Genomic DNA, 20,698 nt, shown 5'->3' with positions numbered 1-20,698 from the left:
AGTTTATACAAAGCCTTATTAACTGTGCACTTATTAGTGCAAAAACATAAAATATTATGACGCGTCTACACCTTTGAAGGCCTTACTCTATTTGACATTTTCTAAAATAATCAGAAATTGCATTTTAAGGCAAAAACAACCATAAGCAGGTTTAATCGCTGAAATATGTATCGTTTATACAGCTGAATTTAGAAATGTTATCAGTTGTCTTCCGGTCATGTGGGTTATTCCATAACAGCTTACATACATATATGTACAATGTCTACCAGTATAATGTTCCACCAATGTTACACATATAAATCGTTTTCTTTATAGCATTTCGATTTAGGGTCAATCTTAAATTTCGAATAAATCAAATCCATTTTCTAAATTGAGTGATATTGATTTTATATTTCAGTTACGGCTAGCTCAAACACCTGGCTTATAGTGATACTGGCATCTGTGGTCGGTGTCCTATTGATAATCGTGTATGTTGGAATATGGTGGTGTGTAAGAAGAAACAGACAGAATGGTAGGATACCTATACAATTGCATAAATATCTCCTGTGTTTTCTGCGTAATTGATGTACAGATAAAATGTTTTTAAAAGGTGTAGTTAATAGCTTTTCGCATTACTGAGATCTAATATATTTCATAATCTGGAATTATAACAGGCATACCAAGTACGTCAGCTTCGGAATTACAGACTACACAAAGGTAAGAATTTTGAACGTAAATACAATGTTTGTCCATACCGATATACCCCATGGATCAGATACATTATTCATATTAACGTACGTTAAAACAACTCCAGTCCATACCGATGTCTCAATGGGAGGATTCGTTAATTTATTTACGTTTGTGAAAACATCTTTTGTCTATACCGACATCATAGGAAAATTAAAATCTCTGTCATTTCAACTTTAATCGATATTTCACTTCAAGGCCTACATTAATCACAACCTGTATGCCTGTTGTACAGAAAATCGATTACACTAGTTAGTAAAAAACACTTAAGATATACTCTGTACTAACAAGCATAAATTTTCATCGAGCAATTGGCAATAATATTGGCGCCTGATAATTTTGATATTCTCTCTCGTTAAACCCTTTCAAACCATACCAAAATAGTATGTGGTCACTTTGCTGTCCTTAGCCGACAGAAAGATAATCCAAACGATAATGAAGTACGTTTATTTATCGTAGCGTGGTTAAAAACTGAATATACAAATAACACAATCTTAAACCTAATGTAATTAATAAATACATATCGTACATTTTTATATTTATAACATATGCAAGTTACAATTACATCACGGTGTATTATCCATTTTAACAAGTTGAATGTTAGTCACACACATGAGATTGACAATATATTGTTATATAACTAAGCTTCCAAAACAAGGTAAACCTACGTCGTGCACACACTAGGATCAGCGCAATAGTGGAGGATCTTCTATACAATGTATTGCACTAGTATCTGTAAATAATTACAAACAAGAATAATCTAAATCATATTCAAATAAAGAGAACTCAGCCTTAGACTAACCAAGTCTTAGTACGCCTACATTGATAATTTAGTCTTATAGAATTGAGTTAAGCACCAATTAATTAATAAAGTCATAGTTAACAATCAGTACGTCCGAATTACTTTAGAATAATGTTCATCCGAATTACTACTCAAGTCTTGGTCGCAGTGTAGTGGCTTTAAATGTCAATACTGAACTCACTTACAAAAACATTATAAGATATAATAAACATAATTCTAATAGTTATATTACAATATAATTACACAATAGGTCAATAGGATTAAGTTTAGGGAGAGCGAGTGCGAGCTAATATGCAAATTACCGAAAACCAAGGTAGCACACAACCGTTTTTAAGAAGTGTAAAGGTTTAAAACCCAGTTTATAATAATTGAAACAGACAAAAGCGACTTGAGAAAACTTAAATGACTTTTAGAACAAACAAAATATGAATTATATGACAAACGTTATACTGTGTTCCAGTACACTCACCAGCCTATAAACCCCCACATAATTGTACATATGATAACAAATAGACATTACAACTTTACATCGGATGTCCAAACGGGTATCCACCTAGTGCAGTCAGTTATAAACAGACAACAGTGTAAGGTTTGATGTCTGGTGGAGATGGAGGAAGAATGGACCAGGTGTTGCAAGAAGACATGTTAACATGTCTAAAAGATTGCAAATTAATGAAAAAAGGAAACAATTGTAAGAACCAATTAATCCAAGTTTAATGCGGGAATTGAATATGGCATCAAAGTCATTCCCGAAATATCGTTTTTCACATTTTAGAAAGGTGCATATAAGATAAGCGTTGATGGGCTTTGCTGCAATGCATCAGAGTCATAAACCGTCATAGAAAATATTCATACACAACTCACCATACAGGTCATATTCAAATTAACCTCTTCGTAAATCTTAATCAAAGAATGCTATATTTCCGAATAACCGTTTTAATTCTAGTGAGTTTTAGGTATTGTTTTGTATATATTAATGAGATTGAGTGGAATAATGAAAACTAAGTATTTTATTGAAACGGTAAACCTCTTCGCACTCCAATGGCGTTATGTTTTCACTAGGAATAAAGCTAGTTATACCAAGCCTAAACGTTATCGGTTAATTGCCTAACCTATTAAAATTAAGTAGAAAAAAGGAAAAAGAACTTAACATTGCATGTTCTAGTTAAACGGACGTTATGAATACAGGCTATCATTTTTATTCGTTCTTAATGTATTTTTTTCAGTATGGAAGATGCTGTAAAAAATTCAACCGCATGTAAAAACTGCTCAGAAAATCAAGAGTCGTCTTATTGTACAATAAATGACGCAGGAAACAACGAGTTGTTGCAAAAGTTGCCAGCATCCGCCCTGGACTACAAAACACTACAGTGTAACGAGGTCGACAGTGACGGATATCTGAAGCTAAAAGAAAAGCGTTCAGTGTAAAACACATGACGAATGACAATCATGCCAAGGCGGGGTCCCTTTTGACTAATGTTTATTGTATAGGCATACACTATTGTAATTATCTATTGTTTGTTTACGTGATATAATCATTTGCCAAGCCATAGTGAGAGTGTTGAATGTTTCAATTTTAATTTTGACTTTTTTAATTTTTCTTGATTTATTCTATTTAAGAAATAGTTATTACTTACTCTTTTTTGTTGTCCAATAAGTTAAGCGTGTGGTTGTTTTATCTGAACTTGTTAGCCAAATAAAATCACACATAGCTTAACTTATTTCGTTGCTCATTTGTAAATATACAGTCTTCCTTTTTTAATCAAACAATATTATGACAACATTTAAAACGTCGACGTTCCTCGTAATATATACACGTTTACTTGAAGTTACTGCTCATCATGACGATAACGTCAGTAAACTATGCATGATATTAGTGACATACTTTAAAAACCTGAGGCGGAACGAGATTTGAATCATCGGTCACACTGCTTTGCAAGCCTTGTAAGCGCCTTTCGCATCTATCCTCGGGTCGGATATTACAATCCACCCTACATATACGAAAATATATATGCCACATAGAATGCGTCTACTGGCTAGGATGGATGGATCCATGAGTTAACACAATATGTGTACTGATTCTACGTGTCGATCAAGAACATACAATTATATATATATATATATATATAAGTATATATTTCTATACGCCTCATGTAACATTTTCTGCGTGCCCTACGCATTACATTCCCTTGAGAGAATTTTTAACACAGTCGTAAATAATCTCAAATGATCGATTGATGAAAACAAGGTTTTCCTCTTCGTTCACTAGTGGTAAGATAGATGCACCGAGGAGACTGAGTAGAACGAAAGTTTCTTCTAGATACAATACGTCTGCAAGCAATTGCGTCCCAAAAAATTAATGTCACATAAATATTTCGTGCGTTATATCGATGTCGCAACGCATTCATTTATGTTATGATGTTTTATGGTCTAGCATATCTGTCATTGGAACAAACAACAATGATTGCAAATATTTTGCAAGAGTTTGACACTGATGCACCATTGTCTTGCAATAGTGTTCACTATATATCTGTATCCATTCAGGGAACACACTTTGTATACTATACATGGACGGACGCTTTGGATAAGAACCCTAAGATATTGAAAACTGTCGTCACATAGCACACGTGTGTTCCACTCGCTCTCTTCAAACAGGTAAACTAAAGTATTTACGTGGCTCTTCCAAATAGATTTTGATGGCAGCTTCGATGGATTTACAATCACAATGTTAACAGTAATCCATCCGTAAACCATATTAACATAGAATACAACATATAACAGGTACAAAAACATACATGTGGGTTCCAACGTGTGATAAATATAATGGATAGCTACGAATAAACAGATTCTGGTAGTGCAGTGGCAATTTAAGCTTGATAGGTTGTGCAAAATCAAAATCTTTCAAATTTCAATATCCCAATTAAGTTTATGTAAGTAAGCCAACTATTGCTTCGTATATATCAGATCTAGTCATTATCGTAAACCCCAATATTTTTTTACAATAAAGTGATGACACCTTTTATATGTGTCATAGACATTTTCCCCATAGTTCACAGCAAAATAGTGTTATTGGTTTGACACGTTTCTTATATAGATCGATAGAGATTAATAGTTTGATGCCATGGGGACCAACTCCCTGCACACCCATTGAATACAATGCATTTCCCGCCATTTGTTTTTCTTTTGCGAATTGTATATTTTAAATTATAGTCCTGCCTTATTCCAAGATGGATTACGTAGCTTTATTGTTCAATGTACATGTTAACATAAAGTATTCCTACTGGTGGTGCCGTTCATCGTTTTGTAAAGACAATAGTGTTTGATTTCTTGACAGTAACTTTCCAATTTGTATAGACAATATCTACTAGGCGTTGTAGATTAAGCAGAGTGACTTATACTAGTGAGATATCATTCGCAAACGATGGATTACCTCCCTTGACTGACATAACCATACTTCCATAATTGCTTCTTTCAAAGACGACGGCTCTGATTTAAGTCCTTGCACTCTTGTCACACATTTAAGGTCATTGCACGAGTTCATTAAAAGTCTCAGAATCTTCCAGTGTATCCACATTTGCCTGACTTGAAGAAGAGTCCCTTGTGCCAAATGGAGTCAACGCTGCTTTCTGGTCCTTGCAGGCAACGTATGAATTTCTTCCACTTTTATGGTACTCGTATCTTGAAGGTTAAACGAGGTAGTTATACAACTGAGGTCCTTTTGGAAACCTTGCTGCTGAGCTAATGGAAAATTTTGACTGAGTACTTTGATGCTTGCATTTATCATGGATAGAAGTATCTTTTCAAACAATTTACAGAAATACGTTATTAATAAAATCGGCCGTTTACTGCTTGGATCCGTATTGTCGATCCACGACGATTTTTAAGATTTTTGTAGCTTCTTGAAATTCAGTTAATGTTACTTGCTTAATAAGTATATGACTATTAACGTATTCGCAAGCATAATACTCGTAAACATCGTCTATTATTGACTTGTCTTTTTGCAAAATTTTGTAGGGTTTGCTGAACACAGCCGCCTGAAAGTAATGCCGAAAACCGTTGGCTTCTTCGTTGTCTTTATATAAATTTTTGCACATTTGATTTCGTTTCATCTTTCCAAATGTTTTCCATTACGATTTTTAAGTAACTTCTAAAATTATTTATTTTCCGAGGTTCTGTTTAATTCATCCAACGAGTTATTTTCATATTCATCTTGCTTTTGTTTTTGGATGCGCCTAAAGTTTGTGTTTTCCTTTTATACAAGTATTATGACGAGATTTCATGTCCGCGTTGCTGGCCTTTCTCAATTCACAATCGCTGTAAATGTCTGGCGTGAGTATGAGCGTTCTTTACGGTTCGCACCAGTAATTTATAGGAAAAGGATTAAGAGATAAAATGGAACTTAGCATTCAAATAAATATATATATATTGAATAAATACTTCTTCTTCTGTTGTACATTTATATACATATATTCATATCACACAGTCATTATGCAGTTAGAGTATTTTAAGCGTTCTTTATTCTAGAATTAGGTCAATACTGTTTCCAATAACTATTTCATAAAGCATGATAATTATTATTATGTTCGAAGCATATATAAACCTTGTACACTTTTGGACTTAATTTACCTCCTAAGAACATAGAACACCCAGTTGATTCGCTACAAGGTGACTAGCTCACGCAAACCTGACACAATACATTTTGTTAATGTAGCATTCATTAAAACTCTCATAATCCACCATACCCCCTAATAACACAAAACAAACGGGTTTTTTGCAGCAAGGTCACCATCCCATGTAAACATAGCACAGTACGTTTGTAAACTACCGGTGCAAATTAGTGAGCATGGCTTGAATAATAGTATCTGCAAACAAAGTTTCAAATTAAAGTACATTTCAAAACACTTACATTTAAATACTATATAAAAACTACAATAATGTACTTACAGACACACTTTGTAAGTCGTTGTTAGCATGATCACATTAAGCATTAGTATGTGTATATAAGTAATAGTGAAGCGTCCCATACAAAAACAAAACCATTTGAAAATAAAATGTTTTCTTAAAAGGATAACCAAATTAAAATGCCGAAGATATTTGGGAAAAACTTGCAATTGTAATCAATTGCACACCGGCAATCTACCACATTCTCGTTAAATTGAAGCATTAAATGTAAGCAGAGGTACAGGAGGAAACTTTTTACAGGCATTATTGTGCACTCGTTCTAAATATTCTGTGCATGCAATTCTAAAATTTCGGAACCCTACAACTTTATATAGGAACAGGTTTTGCATCAACAATTTTGAAATAATTATGTTTTTTGTAAAACGTTTAAGGATTATGTCGTACAAGGAATGATATAATTAAACAAAATCCTGTTTGCCTTTAAGAGCCATTCTATCGGTCATTTCTTTCAGTGACATAGTAGAAGAAGAGTTGACCACACCATCAATACAAATATTTAGTACACCTTCATTTTTCTTAATTATGATGCCAATGTTCGTTTCAAGAAGACAACCGCTATTTCTAAAAACACTAATGTTTGCTCTGTTTAAATCAACATTTATTACAATATTCAATCAACAGTTTAAGTTGCGAATGCATGCCATTGACAGTATCATCAGCAAATAAAATCATATCAAACGAAAGCTTTGTTCTGCGAACTCCATTTTGTTCTAGAAAGTCATAATTCCGAAATTTACAAGCTTAATTCATTAGTCCACATGTTCAAAGGTTGAATATAACATTATTGAGGCAACCCTAGGGGGCAGTTAATACTCACACTGAGTTCATAACTGTTTTCATTCGACGTATATAGCTTTTATTGCATTGAAAAAAATCCCATTTATTTCGCGATTTGGCAATGATACATACAATTTACTACGGTTATCATAGTAAAACGCCTTTTTAAAAATCGACAAATTTAGAATACACTTTACCATGTTTAAGCTAAGGTAATTTGATAAAACAACAATTAAATAAAAGCATTATCGATTGTCAAGTAATTTGCACTGAATTCCGCCTGTGATTCATTTATTTCGATACAAAAAACTTTGTTCAATACGTGAATATTTCTTTCATGCTTTTCGGTGAAGTAATGAGGTTAATCAGTGAAATAACAGCTATGAAAATATCAATTGGTTTAGAGCACTGCAAAGGTCAATTTGCGTTACTTCCTTCTGATCAAAATTGAAAACGTCACTTTTGAAGTATAATACGTCAAAGTGATAATTCGATCTTGAAAAAAGACACATTGTTTACCATATAATATGAAAGTGACCATTCCTATTTTTTAAACATTTTTTTTTAAAGCTGAATGCCCGAACATTTGCTTTCGTTCCATACGTTACTAAAAAACAAATGTTTGAAATAAATTCGATGTCATAGCATATATCAATATATATTTGTTTTCTTTGTCTGACTTTGTAATACGAACTTCCCGGGAAATTCGCACAACATATAACTGAAAAAAAATGAAACACCACACGTCAATCGTCATGTCACAGACGAAGCGTGGTATTAAGCCTATTGTGGCAACAAAATGTCAACAAGCGACTAAGACTGATATATAAGGGTGATTATATATTTGTGTAGCGAGTAAATAGATATTCAATAGCGGCAAATTTCTATCTAGGTTAACCTGTTATTGTGCATTACCAATACGAGCGTTCAAGTCACCCGATATAAGTATTTTATAATCTCTTGTAGAATATATGTTAATAACTTCTTTAATGTTTTATACCCCCTTTACATTATCTTGTCTATATGAGGGCGAACTTTCTGAAGGAGTTTGTTTATTATATTCTGCCAGTGATAATATACTGCGTGTCAGAGTTGATATACAGGCCTGGGTCCTGAACATAAACGGGTGCGTTTGCTGGGATCTGTCGTTAATTGGGCCGGGGTTGAGTTCTACATCGCTACTATCACTGTTTCAGAGCGCTCCACTATGTATATACATGAAATTGACTATTTTGAAAAAAAATATATTACCACTGCTCTATTTTTCTCTACTGTTTATGAATGTTTCTTCATTAAACATATTTCTCTTATAAATGTCACACATATTTCAGGTTGGCCCTTAATCGCTCACATGCGAAAGTGTTTTTTGTCATTATTTAATTGCTCTACAATATTAAGAATAACTTTTTTAACAATTTGGTAGAGTACCAGTAGACAGTGTTACATACCAATTATCTAACATTTACGCTTTTTTGTCAAAAGATTTTTAAAGCTTACGTTCCGGTTGACATGCAAAACAAGCGACCATGGGGTGGGGTTAATTTTGACCCAAAGATAATTATTTGAATCTTTCCGGTTAACGATTACTAAACAACGTTACAAACCAAATATCTTAATTGTAGGTCGTTTCCTTTTCCTATATATATTTATGCTAAACAAGTGACCGCCGAGGCGATGACAATTTTGCATCAAACTGCTCCAAAATTTCATCAATCGCGACATCTACGAATGCATCCATTTGATTATTATTCTGGTTCTATGACTATGATAGTTGTACTTAAATGTTCATAAGCAGTTGCCTTTCAATTGGCTGGTCGTATCGTAAATGTTGTTAGAAAATGTTGCCTTAACGTGAATATAATTACACCACTTGAATAATTTAATCGTTCATTTTTTGATATTATTTTCTATATCTAGTAAGAAATTGAGCATAATTTGTATTGCCATTAATGTACACATATATTTATGTGTGTGTGTTTTTTTAAATGATTCATTGTGACTGTCACTGTCATTATATACACCCAAATTATATATATCAGCCGGTATTGCATTACAACTTGTGTCAGAGCTCAAATAAATTCAATTTTTTGTTCGATTGAATATAACAATAATTTGTATCACAAATTCAACAATTCTTCATGAAGCACAAGAACAGCCAGTATACACCAATACACCAATATATCATCATGAAGCGTAAGGACACTCGGCTGAACATCAAAACGATAATACTTCATGAAACGTAAGGACCGCCAAATTCTAAACATAAAAAAACAACAATACATCCTGAAGCGTCAAGACTGCCAATAAATATCCAGCCTAACATCAGTACAACAATGCTTCATGAAACGTGAGGACCGCAACTGACCGGCCATGACATCAATACTTCCTGAAATTTAATGACAGCTAATGGACATCCGGCTAAACACCAATACAACAATACTTCATGAAACGAACAGATGGCTAATTGACACCTTGCTGAACGCAATTCGAATACAACATAACGTCATGAAATGTTAAGACCGCCACTGACCACCCGACTAAACAACAATACACCAATACTTAATGAAGCGTTAGGACCGCAAATGAACAACCGGCCAACCACCAATACTTCATGAAGTGTAAGGACCTCAAATGGACACCTGGCTGAAAACCATTACACCAATACTTCGTAAGCGTAAGGGCAGCCAATGGACATCCAGCTGATCACCAATAAACCAATACGTCATGAAACGTGAGGACCGCAAATGGTCACCTGTTTGAACACCATTATAACAATACTTCCTGGAATGTAAGGACATCCAATGGACACCCGGCTGAATACCATTATAACAATACTTCCTGGAATCTAAGGACAGCCAATGGACACCTGGCTGAACACCATTATAACAATACTTCCTGGAATGTAAGGACAGCCAATGGACAACTGGCTGAACACCATTATAACAATACTTCCTGGAATGTAAGAACAGCCAATGGACACCTGGTTGAACACCAATACACTAATACTTAATGAAGCGTCAGGACCCGAATAAACAACCGGCTAACCACCAATACACCAATACTTCTTGAAGAGTAAGGACCTCAAATGGACATCCGGCTGATCACCAATACACCAATACATCATGAAACGTGGGGACCGCAAATTGACACCTGGCTGAACAGCATTATAACATTACTTCATGAAACGTACAGACGGCTAATTGACACCCGGCTGAACACCATTTTAACAATACTTCCTGGAATGTAAGGATAGCCAATTGACACCTGGCTGAACACCATTTTACCAATACTTCATGAAACGTACAGACGGCTAATTGACACCCGGCTGAACGCAATTACAATACAATATTAAGTCTGAAATGTAAAGACCGCAACTGACCACTCGACTAACCACAAATACACCACTACTTCATGAAGCGTAAGAACCGCCAGTGGATGGGTGAATAAAACATGTAAAATAATGTAATTCTTGTCATTCGTTACAAGCAGCGATTTGTTTGTGACTTTATAATGATACTGATTTTATCATTGAACACATAGTTTGTGATTTCAGTTAGTTCTAAATACCGGTTTGATTTTGTTATTTAAAGCATATTATTATGCAATAAACATATTTCCGTACTACATACATGTTACATGAAAAAACGTGTCAGTCTGAATCCCAATTTGAAAACACAACCATGTCTTCTGTTTCGCTCTCTATACACTATTCACGAACGAAGTTTAAGGAGCTTTTTTGTTTATTTCAATGATTTGTTTACACGTGTCTTAACAGTTTATATTTTGCTTTACAAGAGGCGCGTTAAAACTACTGAAGCATGTGATATTTATCCTTACAAATATAAAACCAACTGTTGTTCATTTATGTGCGCAAACTTTTAAAGCAGGACTTAATGAACAGTATGGCAATCAAACATGTGGGATATATCATCATGATGGCAGTGTGTACCTTCAGATACTTTTCAATGGGTAAGTAACGTACACGTTCCATACTGACTTCAGTTAAGCTATCTCTCTGGTATATCCATTAATCTTAATGATTAATGCTGATACCCTTTGACCCGTATTAAGTTGCTTGCTGGTAACAAATATGTAAAATATATAACGAATTGAACGTTTTAGATGACGGTGTTTAATGTTTATATAGCTGTCTATTGGTTCTACTACAGTAGGACGTATTTGACTTATTTCGCAATCTTCAAAGGCCAAAAGTCTTTGTTGTTTGAATGTGTGTTTTTTCAATTTCCTTTACTTTCTTAACACAATATCGAATTGTTAACGTCTAATATTTTGATTCACGAGATTGAATTTTAAACATAGAAAATTTAAATAACAAATAACATTATAACGTGTTTTACATAAAAAGCCTTTAGTATGTTAGAATGAAAAACATTTCCACACCTTTTATAAAACATTACTAATCATTATTAATGTTAGGGCTGTTTTGGTATTGATTTAGTACTAAAGAATAAAAGAAATTATATTAGTTCTTTCTTCAGAGCATTTCAGTGGAAAGAAAATAAGAAATTTTTTGACGTTGCTATGGCAATTTTGGCTTCATAAGGGTACATGAAAAATAACATGAAATTGCTTGCAAAATTAAGGTTTAAACAAATTATCAATGATGTTTCGCATTTTATAGTCACTTATTTAAAAGCACATATACAATTTTGAAAGAAAAATATATTAAAGCAGTCAAGACAACAACAAAAAAAAACATTCATCAATGAAAAAATGTTGCTGTGGCAACTGATTTATATAAACAACTAAACGTGTTTTGATTACAAAACTAGTGCATCAAAAACAGTGTTATTTTAGCGTATCATATAATCTAATGGTAAGACTTCGTCTACGACATAGTTTACGAAAAACTGTATCAAAAATGGTTTTTTACTACCTTGACTTACAACTTTTACAGCAAGATTCTTTTACAAAATCGAAAGAATTCTTATCAGAAATACAAAACTTGGAAATATGAAATTATATAATCATATGCAGCATAAATAAGAACAGTTGTTCGTTAAAAAATATTTAAATTTAAATAATTTATTGTGTGGTTCATTCTCAAATTAATTCAAAATATTAAAAATATTAAAAAAGGGTTAATACTTGTAAGTTAATGTGGTGTTACGCATTGTTTTGCTGTTCTAGCATTCAGATACTATTTAAAAATAGAGCCTACTTTTTGAATTTATGTTTCAGTAGCTATATGTGGTTAAAAAACACTTTTTTATCAAAAGGTTGTTAGGGGAAAAAGGGAAAATGTATCGGGCTATGAAAAACTTTAACATTTTGAATATAACAAGATATGTTATACCAAGAAATGGTGTTTAATTAATGGTGTGTGTGTCAAAACAATCAAGATACACTGATGCGGTCGCTAATTTATCAGATTTATTATAACCATAAAATAGGATATTATTTTTTAACTGCATTGAAATGAAGAAACTTGCTTGATTGCACCTTCACATAATTACTCTCACCACAAATATAAAATCTCAGCAAAACAGAATAACTGATTGACGATTAAACTGTTTTTGATCGCGTTTAAATTGTTTTAAGTATTTAAACATGTATTTGTTAATTAGTAAACTTATTCCTGTGCCGTTCATCAAAGTAGTTAAATAGTAAAAAAGAAACATTAAATTTGCATGTCTTGACTTGTGACCTTTGACTGAAAATTACATGTAAACAAGGTAAGTATCTGTGAATTCTCAAACCATTGTTGTCCGGCACATTACGGAAATCAGAAAAACATGTAAAAAAATTTAAAATTGATATTAAATGGGTTCGTTCTTGACACCAACATCAAATTTTATTTAACTGATTAGAGGTACTTTATGTGCTTAGTTGTAAAGAGAAATTAGATGAAGCAACTTGATTGGCGCTTAGCTATTTTTACACCAATGCAGGTGCTCGCTGCATACTATACATGTAATATGTTGTAATTCAATTTGGTCCGATCAGCGAGACACAATAGTCATGTCTCTCGGTTTATAGTCTTTTCATGTGACAAGAATAAAATTTAGCGAAAGATCATCTACATAGGTGAGCAGTTACTTTTCAGGTTATCAATAAAGTTTGTTTTCCAGGAGGTCCGATGAAAATAGAGCCTTTTGCAAATAAGCCATATGAAGGTGTTTTCACAACTTCACACAACGGTAAATGGTATCACTTCACCGGAAACATCAGTGATATAACAGCGAAGACACTCTGTAATTTGACTGGCTTTGGGCAAGTATTAAACTATGATGAATGTTATCACTTGGATATAACAGTATTATAACAGCGAAGACACCTGCAATATGACTTGCTTTGGACATGTATTTTAATACGTTATATGGTACCGGTAGTATCTTTGATAGTACAGCTAAGACGCTCTGCAATATGACTGGCTATAGACATGCATCTGACTGAGATAATCAGCATAACTTCGCTGTTAGCCTTAGTGATATAACAACTAAGATACTCTGTAATTCAACTGACGTCGGGATATAACTTACTCTGATATATAGTAACTTCAGTGTAATAACAGCAAATTACAGTAAGACTATCTTTAGCCCATAAATGCTTTCGATATATGGTATCACTTCACCGGTAGCATCAGTGATACAACAGCAAAGACACCCTGGACATTGGCAAGTATCTTACAACGATAAATGGTATCACAGGTAACATCAGTTATATAACAGCTAGGACACCTGCAATATGGCTAGTTTTGTGCAAGTTTGTTTTCGGTGCTTGAATCAGTGTTCATGTTAAATCGTGGAAATAAACTAGTGTATGTCCAATGCAGTTACTCAAAGTTTTGCTACTCAAAATAAAAAGACATGTCATAATTTTTTACTTCAGCTTCAAAGGATATGGAGTTAGTCTTCCTGAGGGATCTTCGGCTATACAAAGACAATCACTTCAATGCTTTGGAAACGAAACTAATGTTTCGGAATGCACATCGGAACCATTCGAATGTATACATCACGACTACAGTACACATGGGGGATGTGCGTACAATAAACATGGCGTTCTGGGCCTCTACTGTAATGGTAAATTACAATATACATTTGTCCAATAATACCAGAACATTCTGTCAAATGACTGGTTACATTATAGCATTAGTTCTTATTTCCAGGTATAGTTAACCATAATAATTATGCATTTCAGATTATCATATTGAGGATGTACGACTGAAAATATTATGGGCAACGTTTCATCAAATAGTATTTGAGGTGTTTGTCGACGGTGAATGGGGGATAACTTCTGCAAGACTTGGAACGATTGAAGCTCAAATCATTTGCAAACACTTCGGATATTTGTAAGTGAAAATTGTGAAGGAAGAACTGTTTATGTATTTAACCGTGATGAGAAACATCACATCAACTGTGTTTGAAACATGTTTTCAGAACAAGACAATGACGTTTTCTCCTTTTTCAGAAATGGTGAAAACACGTTTGAAGGATCATTCAAAAATTACAAATTCAAAGTAATTGGAGATCTGAAATGCACAGGAAATGAATCCTCTCCGTTTGAATGTGCGTTTAGGCACCGTGGTTACCTGGATGTGCCTGTATATACCTTTACTATGGTTAATTGTTCCAGAGGTAAGTTGGAAGGTTATTTTTTCTCAGATTGTATTTATTATAGTTTTACAGCTGGATTTACGGCAGAATGCATTTTATTTGTGTTTTTAAATCAATAATATGATCCTTTACAAGTACAATTATATCAACTCGAATATGTTGTCTTATATCATTATATGCATTAGAATGCCACAAAGACAGAAATGGACTTGGATGTGACCAATTCTGCACGTGCATATGGGCGAATACAGAACACTGTGATGTTAAGTGGGGTGGTAAATGTACATGTCTCTCAGGATGGACAGGGAGACACTGCGAAACAGATATCAACGAATGTCTTACTCAAAACATCTGTCCTGATGGTATGGATTGCGTTAATCAAAGTGGTTCCTTGTGCATTGATCATGGTTATCATTGGCGTATTAAAAAGTTTGTTAATTCTTCAAATGTATACTTGTTTTAGGCTAGTTATCGCAAAAGTATTTTGTATACATGTTTGATTATTCATGTTCAACGTATATGTATTTATCAAATATAACTGCTGCATATATATTTATAATGTTCATTGAATATTGGAAAATGTGAATATGTCATCACAATTAAAATGAATGATGTGTATTTTGGGCTTGAGGCCTTGTATAACGAAATAAATTATTCGTATTCGTATAGCTAACACGGAGTGCAGAAACATCGACGGAGGGTTTACGTGTGACTGCTTAGAAGGATATTCTCGAGGCACCAATCATACATGTTTTGCTTGTAAGCCATTCCAAAATTTTCAAACAAGTTTTTCTCATATTTAACAGAGGCAGGTTCTACACGCTAATTTTGTTTTTGGTATACTTTGTGTAATATTCTCAATTTGAAGAGTTCTAAGACTTTAAAAGGATTTTTTTTTTATAAAAATCACAATAAATAATTTATAATTTTTTAAATTGTGTTGAAGTAAGTATTTTGGCTAAATGCAATATAAATTAAGATTGATATATGCAGTAGATTGATCGAGAAATTACGGTCTCTACTTCATTTTAACATCAATTTACATTCTAAAAACCAATTAGTGGTGCGCAAATCACAAAGCTGTTTTTTGTATCATTTATATAGTTGTGAATTGATATATCATTTATAACAGCAGAGTTATAAAATATAATCAGTGTATTGTTATTATCCGATCATGGGAAGTACACTACTGCTGACATAATATGTTTATACGTCTATTTGGTATAAAGTTCCATCCAGAAGTTTTGTTGTCTGGTTTACAAGTGCAATTTTATTCTATGAAGTTTCTGTTTGACGTTTAAGCCTATAAGTTCTTTATGACCATTTGAATAGATGTTTGAGGAGAAACCGACAGAATGGTGGAATACTCTTACAGTTGCGCAAATGTCTTAAGGTGTTATTGTTTTTGATAAAATGTTTTTAGAAACATAACCTTATATCAATGCTGGAAACGAATGTATCTAAATATTCCTCAATATTTTTTACAGGAAGGCCAAGTTCGTCGGCTTCGGAATAACCAACGGCTCAACGGTATGATAATTATACCATTTAACGTTATGTACGTTAAAGTAACTCATGTCCATACTGATAGAGTATCTTTCATTTCTTCCCAAATCAATATTTATCTACAAAGCAGATATTGCTTCCGGTAAGATTTAGTTCCAAGTTTTTTTAAGTATAATATAAAGGCGCATATATTATTGTTGTGAATGGGCATCTCTGCCAATCATGGGTATTAACCCCTTTAGAAATATTGTGTACAATCATATGAATTAGAATCTTTCCGGCTGTAACTTTTATTTAAATCACCATAGGGGTCAGGGTTAAGCAAAAAACGTTGTCAATCTTTTATCCAAGAATACTAGTCGAAATAAGTTATGAGTTTAAGGTACTGATTTGTATTTGTAGATACGATTATGTAAAATGATAAAGTATGTGATGGTAAATAATACTGAAACTGTAAACCTCTCTTTATTCCCATGTGACTATGTTGGCACTAGGAACACAATTAGTCTTACGAGGTTTTATCGGAATTTGCCTAATTCATTAATTTCTTTCAAAATAAAGACATTTCTATAAATGAATTTACATTGGTTAAAATATGTAACAAGTTCATCATTGTTTAATCTGTTCTTATTGTGTTTTTGTTTCAGTATGAAAGATTTGTACGAGTACAAAGTTAATCTAGATTGACAAATCGCTTAAAACGTTACTCATCTTATCATCCAATATTTGACACAGGAAATTACTAGTTGTTGCAGAAGACGTCAACATCCGGAAGAAAACTCTACACGGTAACACTGTGGAGACTGGCGGATATCTTAAGCCAAAGCTGGAAATCGTTCTGTATAAAAACATTATGACGAGTGGCGACTTTACTTATGATTGATATACCCAGCAAAATTCAAATTTAGTTTACGACTTGATTTTGTGAATAGTTGTATTACTTCATGCCGTTTAAGTTATTTTTTATTTGATATATATCTTTAAAGGGTATTTTCTATATTATTCTAATATTTGCTTTTGGATTTGACCAACAGGAAAAAAAAACCATGTTGCTCATGTTAGTTCGAAATTGACAGTGTGTTATTTTTTAATTCTGTGCCGTAAAACCCATGCTTATTTGCGTTTTGTGTTTTAAATTTGGCATAGAAATTAAATGCTTTATGTAGTTACATTGTTTGATACTTCGTGTTTGAATATTATTCGTCGTAAGGTATGTTTATGTTTTGGCGAAACCTTTTAGCACATTATGTTTTTTATATACTTAATAATGTCCTCAAACGCATCCGCTTATGTTGTCGTCATTTAATAATTCATGTAATTCATATAATTCATTTCCAGTTCGTGGTATAAGTATATACTTTTTATACGTGCAAACACATTTTACTGTAGTTTCCAGTTTTGCACTTCATCTGGTCTTCATTCAGACATATACCTTTGGTTTAAAAGAGTCGTTTATTTAAGCTCATTTATGTACTTGGTCACCCTCATAATTTGCTAAAGCTATTTCTGTGTTTGGGTGGTTTGTGCTATGTGGTTGATAATTAATCAAGTGTGAGGATGGGTGCTTCCCGGGTTTAAACCAAAGTTGACTCTTGATAAATGACCGTGCCAAGGTGGGACCCTTTTGTCAAAACAATATTTATTTGTGAAGTATATCCTTTCATTGTTATCTACTGTTTGGTAACGTCATATAATCCTTGTAAACCTGTGCCTAGACTTTATGACGTATATCATATCATGGTTATTTACGTTTTGTGTACGTGATTTACTCCTTGTAAACATGTGCCTAAACACAGAGAGAGTGAGAGATTTGCATGGTTTAATTTAAAAGTTTGAGTTTTTTTTCGAATTTCTTCATATACTTTATACGAAATAGTTTATATTCTTCACTGAACGTGTCTACTAATTATGTAGTTAACGAGTCTTTCGATGTTAATTTAATAGCCAATATACATCAAGTGTTAAATAACCGATGGTGCTTGTATAACGTCTATGTTCATAATAATTGGAATTACTACGAAGAACTTCCTTTCTATTGCAAACCGACAGGCTATTAAATTTGCGCAATATATCATACCTAAACATTCCAATTGAATTTGGTCAAGATGGGGTAATAATTGATTACGTTAAAGTAGCATAAATGATACGTTATAACTAAATGTCAAGTGCTCGTATGATGTCCAGACTAAGAATGTTCTTTTTTCAGACTGATATTTAATTCAGACTCATTTACAAACTGTACAGTTATTATACGTTGAATTCAGTTCAAAACCTGCAATCAGAGAGAAATATTGCTGCGTTCACAAAACAGCAACAGACGGGCATTGAAGCTCACTTTGTTGTTGCATTTACTTTTGTATAACAAGTTTCATGTTCTTGTCTTTACATGCTCAAAAACAAAGTAAGACTGGTTATAGTACATTAATCACGGATGGCCTCGATTGCTCAGTTGTAGAACGTCCGCTTTGAGTGCGGAAGGCCAAGAGTTCAATCCCCGACCGCATCATACCAAAATACGTTAACAGTAGCACCATAGCATGTCATTTGTCATTCGTGGGTAGTATAGGGAAATTGAAAGTACTCAGTACTGGTTTTCTCCCAGTAAAATTCTGGTTTGCAATAACGTATAGGGATCTTCTTGTATCTCACTCCCTTTCCGTCAATTGCATGCACTTCTATTTAATGGTACATATGGCAGTACGGCATAGTGAAGCAACAATGCAGCAAATCGGCGAAGGAAGACCTTCATAAACATAACACGATTTCTCGCAGGTAACATCCATATTTTGTTACTTCCATAATTGCGATTATAGTAATACTCATTGCATACTTCAAAAAATCGATGAATATCAAGCAACGCTGTGAACGCTTTATGTTGAGATAATGTGCTCATCAGCAACGGCAAGTTATTCTCCTCGTTGTAGGAATAGAAAGAATCTCGGTTAATTATGCTACTTCTGACCCCATTTATTCAAAAGTGAATGAATAGTTAAAGAATTGCAGTTTGCGATTACACTTTCAATTAACAAGTTAGCTCCGTTAAAAGCGAACCTAGCTTATTAAACTGGTGTCAATGGCAACTTCCTTTCGTGATGTAGTGACTATCTTAGCAAACGTAGACAACGTGTAGTTCTTCCTGGCTCCAAGTCTGGTTGGGTCTTTCTTGAAGCTGGTGTACCGCAAGGCTCTATTCTAGGTCCCCTTTTTATATTTATAAATGGCATTGTTGTCAACATTGGAAGTAATGTTAGGCTATTTGCAGACGATACTAGTCTTTATATTCTCGTTGACGAGCCCTTTAGGGCCACTGAAATAATCCAGAGAGTCATTGATAGCATCAGTACAACGGCTGATAAATGGCTAGTCATCTATAAGCTATGCTTTCGTTCCAATCAATTTCAATATTATAGACAGCTTGTGGGTGTGCATATTCTGTGTAGTTTGTTTGTTTATGTTGAATAAAATATGTTTAAATCAAGTGAACTCATTATATTTTGAAGTCTGACAGCGCTATTATCACTATGCTGCATACATAGTTTTAAGCAACTTATGGGATCTAGTTTCTAACATGTGTCATGGAGTGTAATAACATCAACTTATTTTAGTGAACATGACCCCATCGTATTTGTGACATATTTTTTCTGCTAACATTTATTTGCAACAGGTTACCAAATGCCTCTATGGAATAAACTGGATAATAATATTAATCAAATTTATTCCGAGATATATCAACATTCATGACAGGCAAAGTTTGTTCCAAGCGGTATTAAGTTGGCATTTTTTCACTTAATTGCTACATATGAATTAAAGGCAAACGATGTCAAGACAAACATCTTCATCAAAATTCATAATGTTGTTTTTTTTTCAGTTTGTCTCAATCATATGATCATATCTCACATATTTTTGTCATTTACTATTCAATTAGAATTTTTTAACTGTTATACCATCCTTTTAAATACATTCCGAACATTGCTTATAATGAACACTTGAACACAATATGGACTAAATTAATTTTGTCAAAATAGCATTCATTTAAACTCTCATAACTCTCAATCTCTACGTATAAGTCATGTACATAATTAAAACGTGAATCAATGCCTTAAAGAATTTGAGGTTATTTTCTTAAATATTCAAACGAATCAAAATGTTTAAACATTTAGAAATCAGACTGTCTGTTGTGTAAACATATGCATCACATGTGGCAAATTAAATGATTCCATTCAATAATCAAGAACTTTGGACTGTGTAAATGCTGCATATTTTAAAAATAGAAACGATATGATAGTTATATTCATTCTTAATGTAAATATTTATTTCTGTCAGTTTCAGTGCTATGTCCATGGGATCC

At 33.4% G+C, this 20,698-nt stretch overlaps 1 protein-coding gene and 1 long non-coding RNA gene across 3 annotated transcripts; both read left to right on the top strand.

Annotated features, from left to right (window-relative positions):
- The first annotated feature begins 285 nt into the window (after positions 1 to 285).
- Positions 286 to 3,150, top strand: LOC128211176 (uncharacterized). The gene is made up of 3 exons (XR_008257232.1): positions 286 to 511; positions 654 to 696; positions 2,755 to 3,150. It is a non-coding gene; the product is annotated as an uncharacterized LOC128211176 (long non-coding RNA).
- Positions 3,151 to 11,073: 7,923 nt separating this feature from the next.
- On the top strand, positions 11,074 to 19,828 carry LOC128211078 (sushi, nidogen and EGF-like domain-containing protein 1). Of its 2 annotated transcripts, none has more exons than XM_052915487.1 (9): positions 11,074 to 11,236; positions 13,360 to 13,501; positions 14,120 to 14,310; positions 14,429 to 14,579; positions 14,699 to 14,865; positions 15,030 to 15,206; positions 15,514 to 15,603; positions 16,332 to 16,374; positions 17,086 to 19,828. In XM_052915487.1, coding segments are annotated over exons 1-8 (996 nt in total). In that variant the 5' UTR covers positions 11,074 to 11,160; the 3' UTR covers positions 16,334 to 16,374; positions 17,086 to 19,828. The 2 variants fall into 2 exon arrangements, with proteins under 2 accessions (XP_052771447.1, XP_052771446.1); XM_052915486.1 differs by having other exon boundaries at positions 11,075 to 11,236; positions 16,998 to 19,828.
- The last annotated feature ends 870 nt before the right edge of the window (positions 19,829 to 20,698 follow it).

Source organism: Mya arenaria, chromosome 12 (genome assembly GCF_026914265.1).
Source record: "Mya arenaria isolate MELC-2E11 chromosome 12, ASM2691426v1".
Taxonomy (NCBI): domain Eukaryota; kingdom Metazoa; phylum Mollusca; class Bivalvia; order Myida; family Myidae; genus Mya; species Mya arenaria.
Note: the sequence above shows the minus strand (reverse complement) of the source record. Positions and strands in the feature narration are given on the sequence as shown.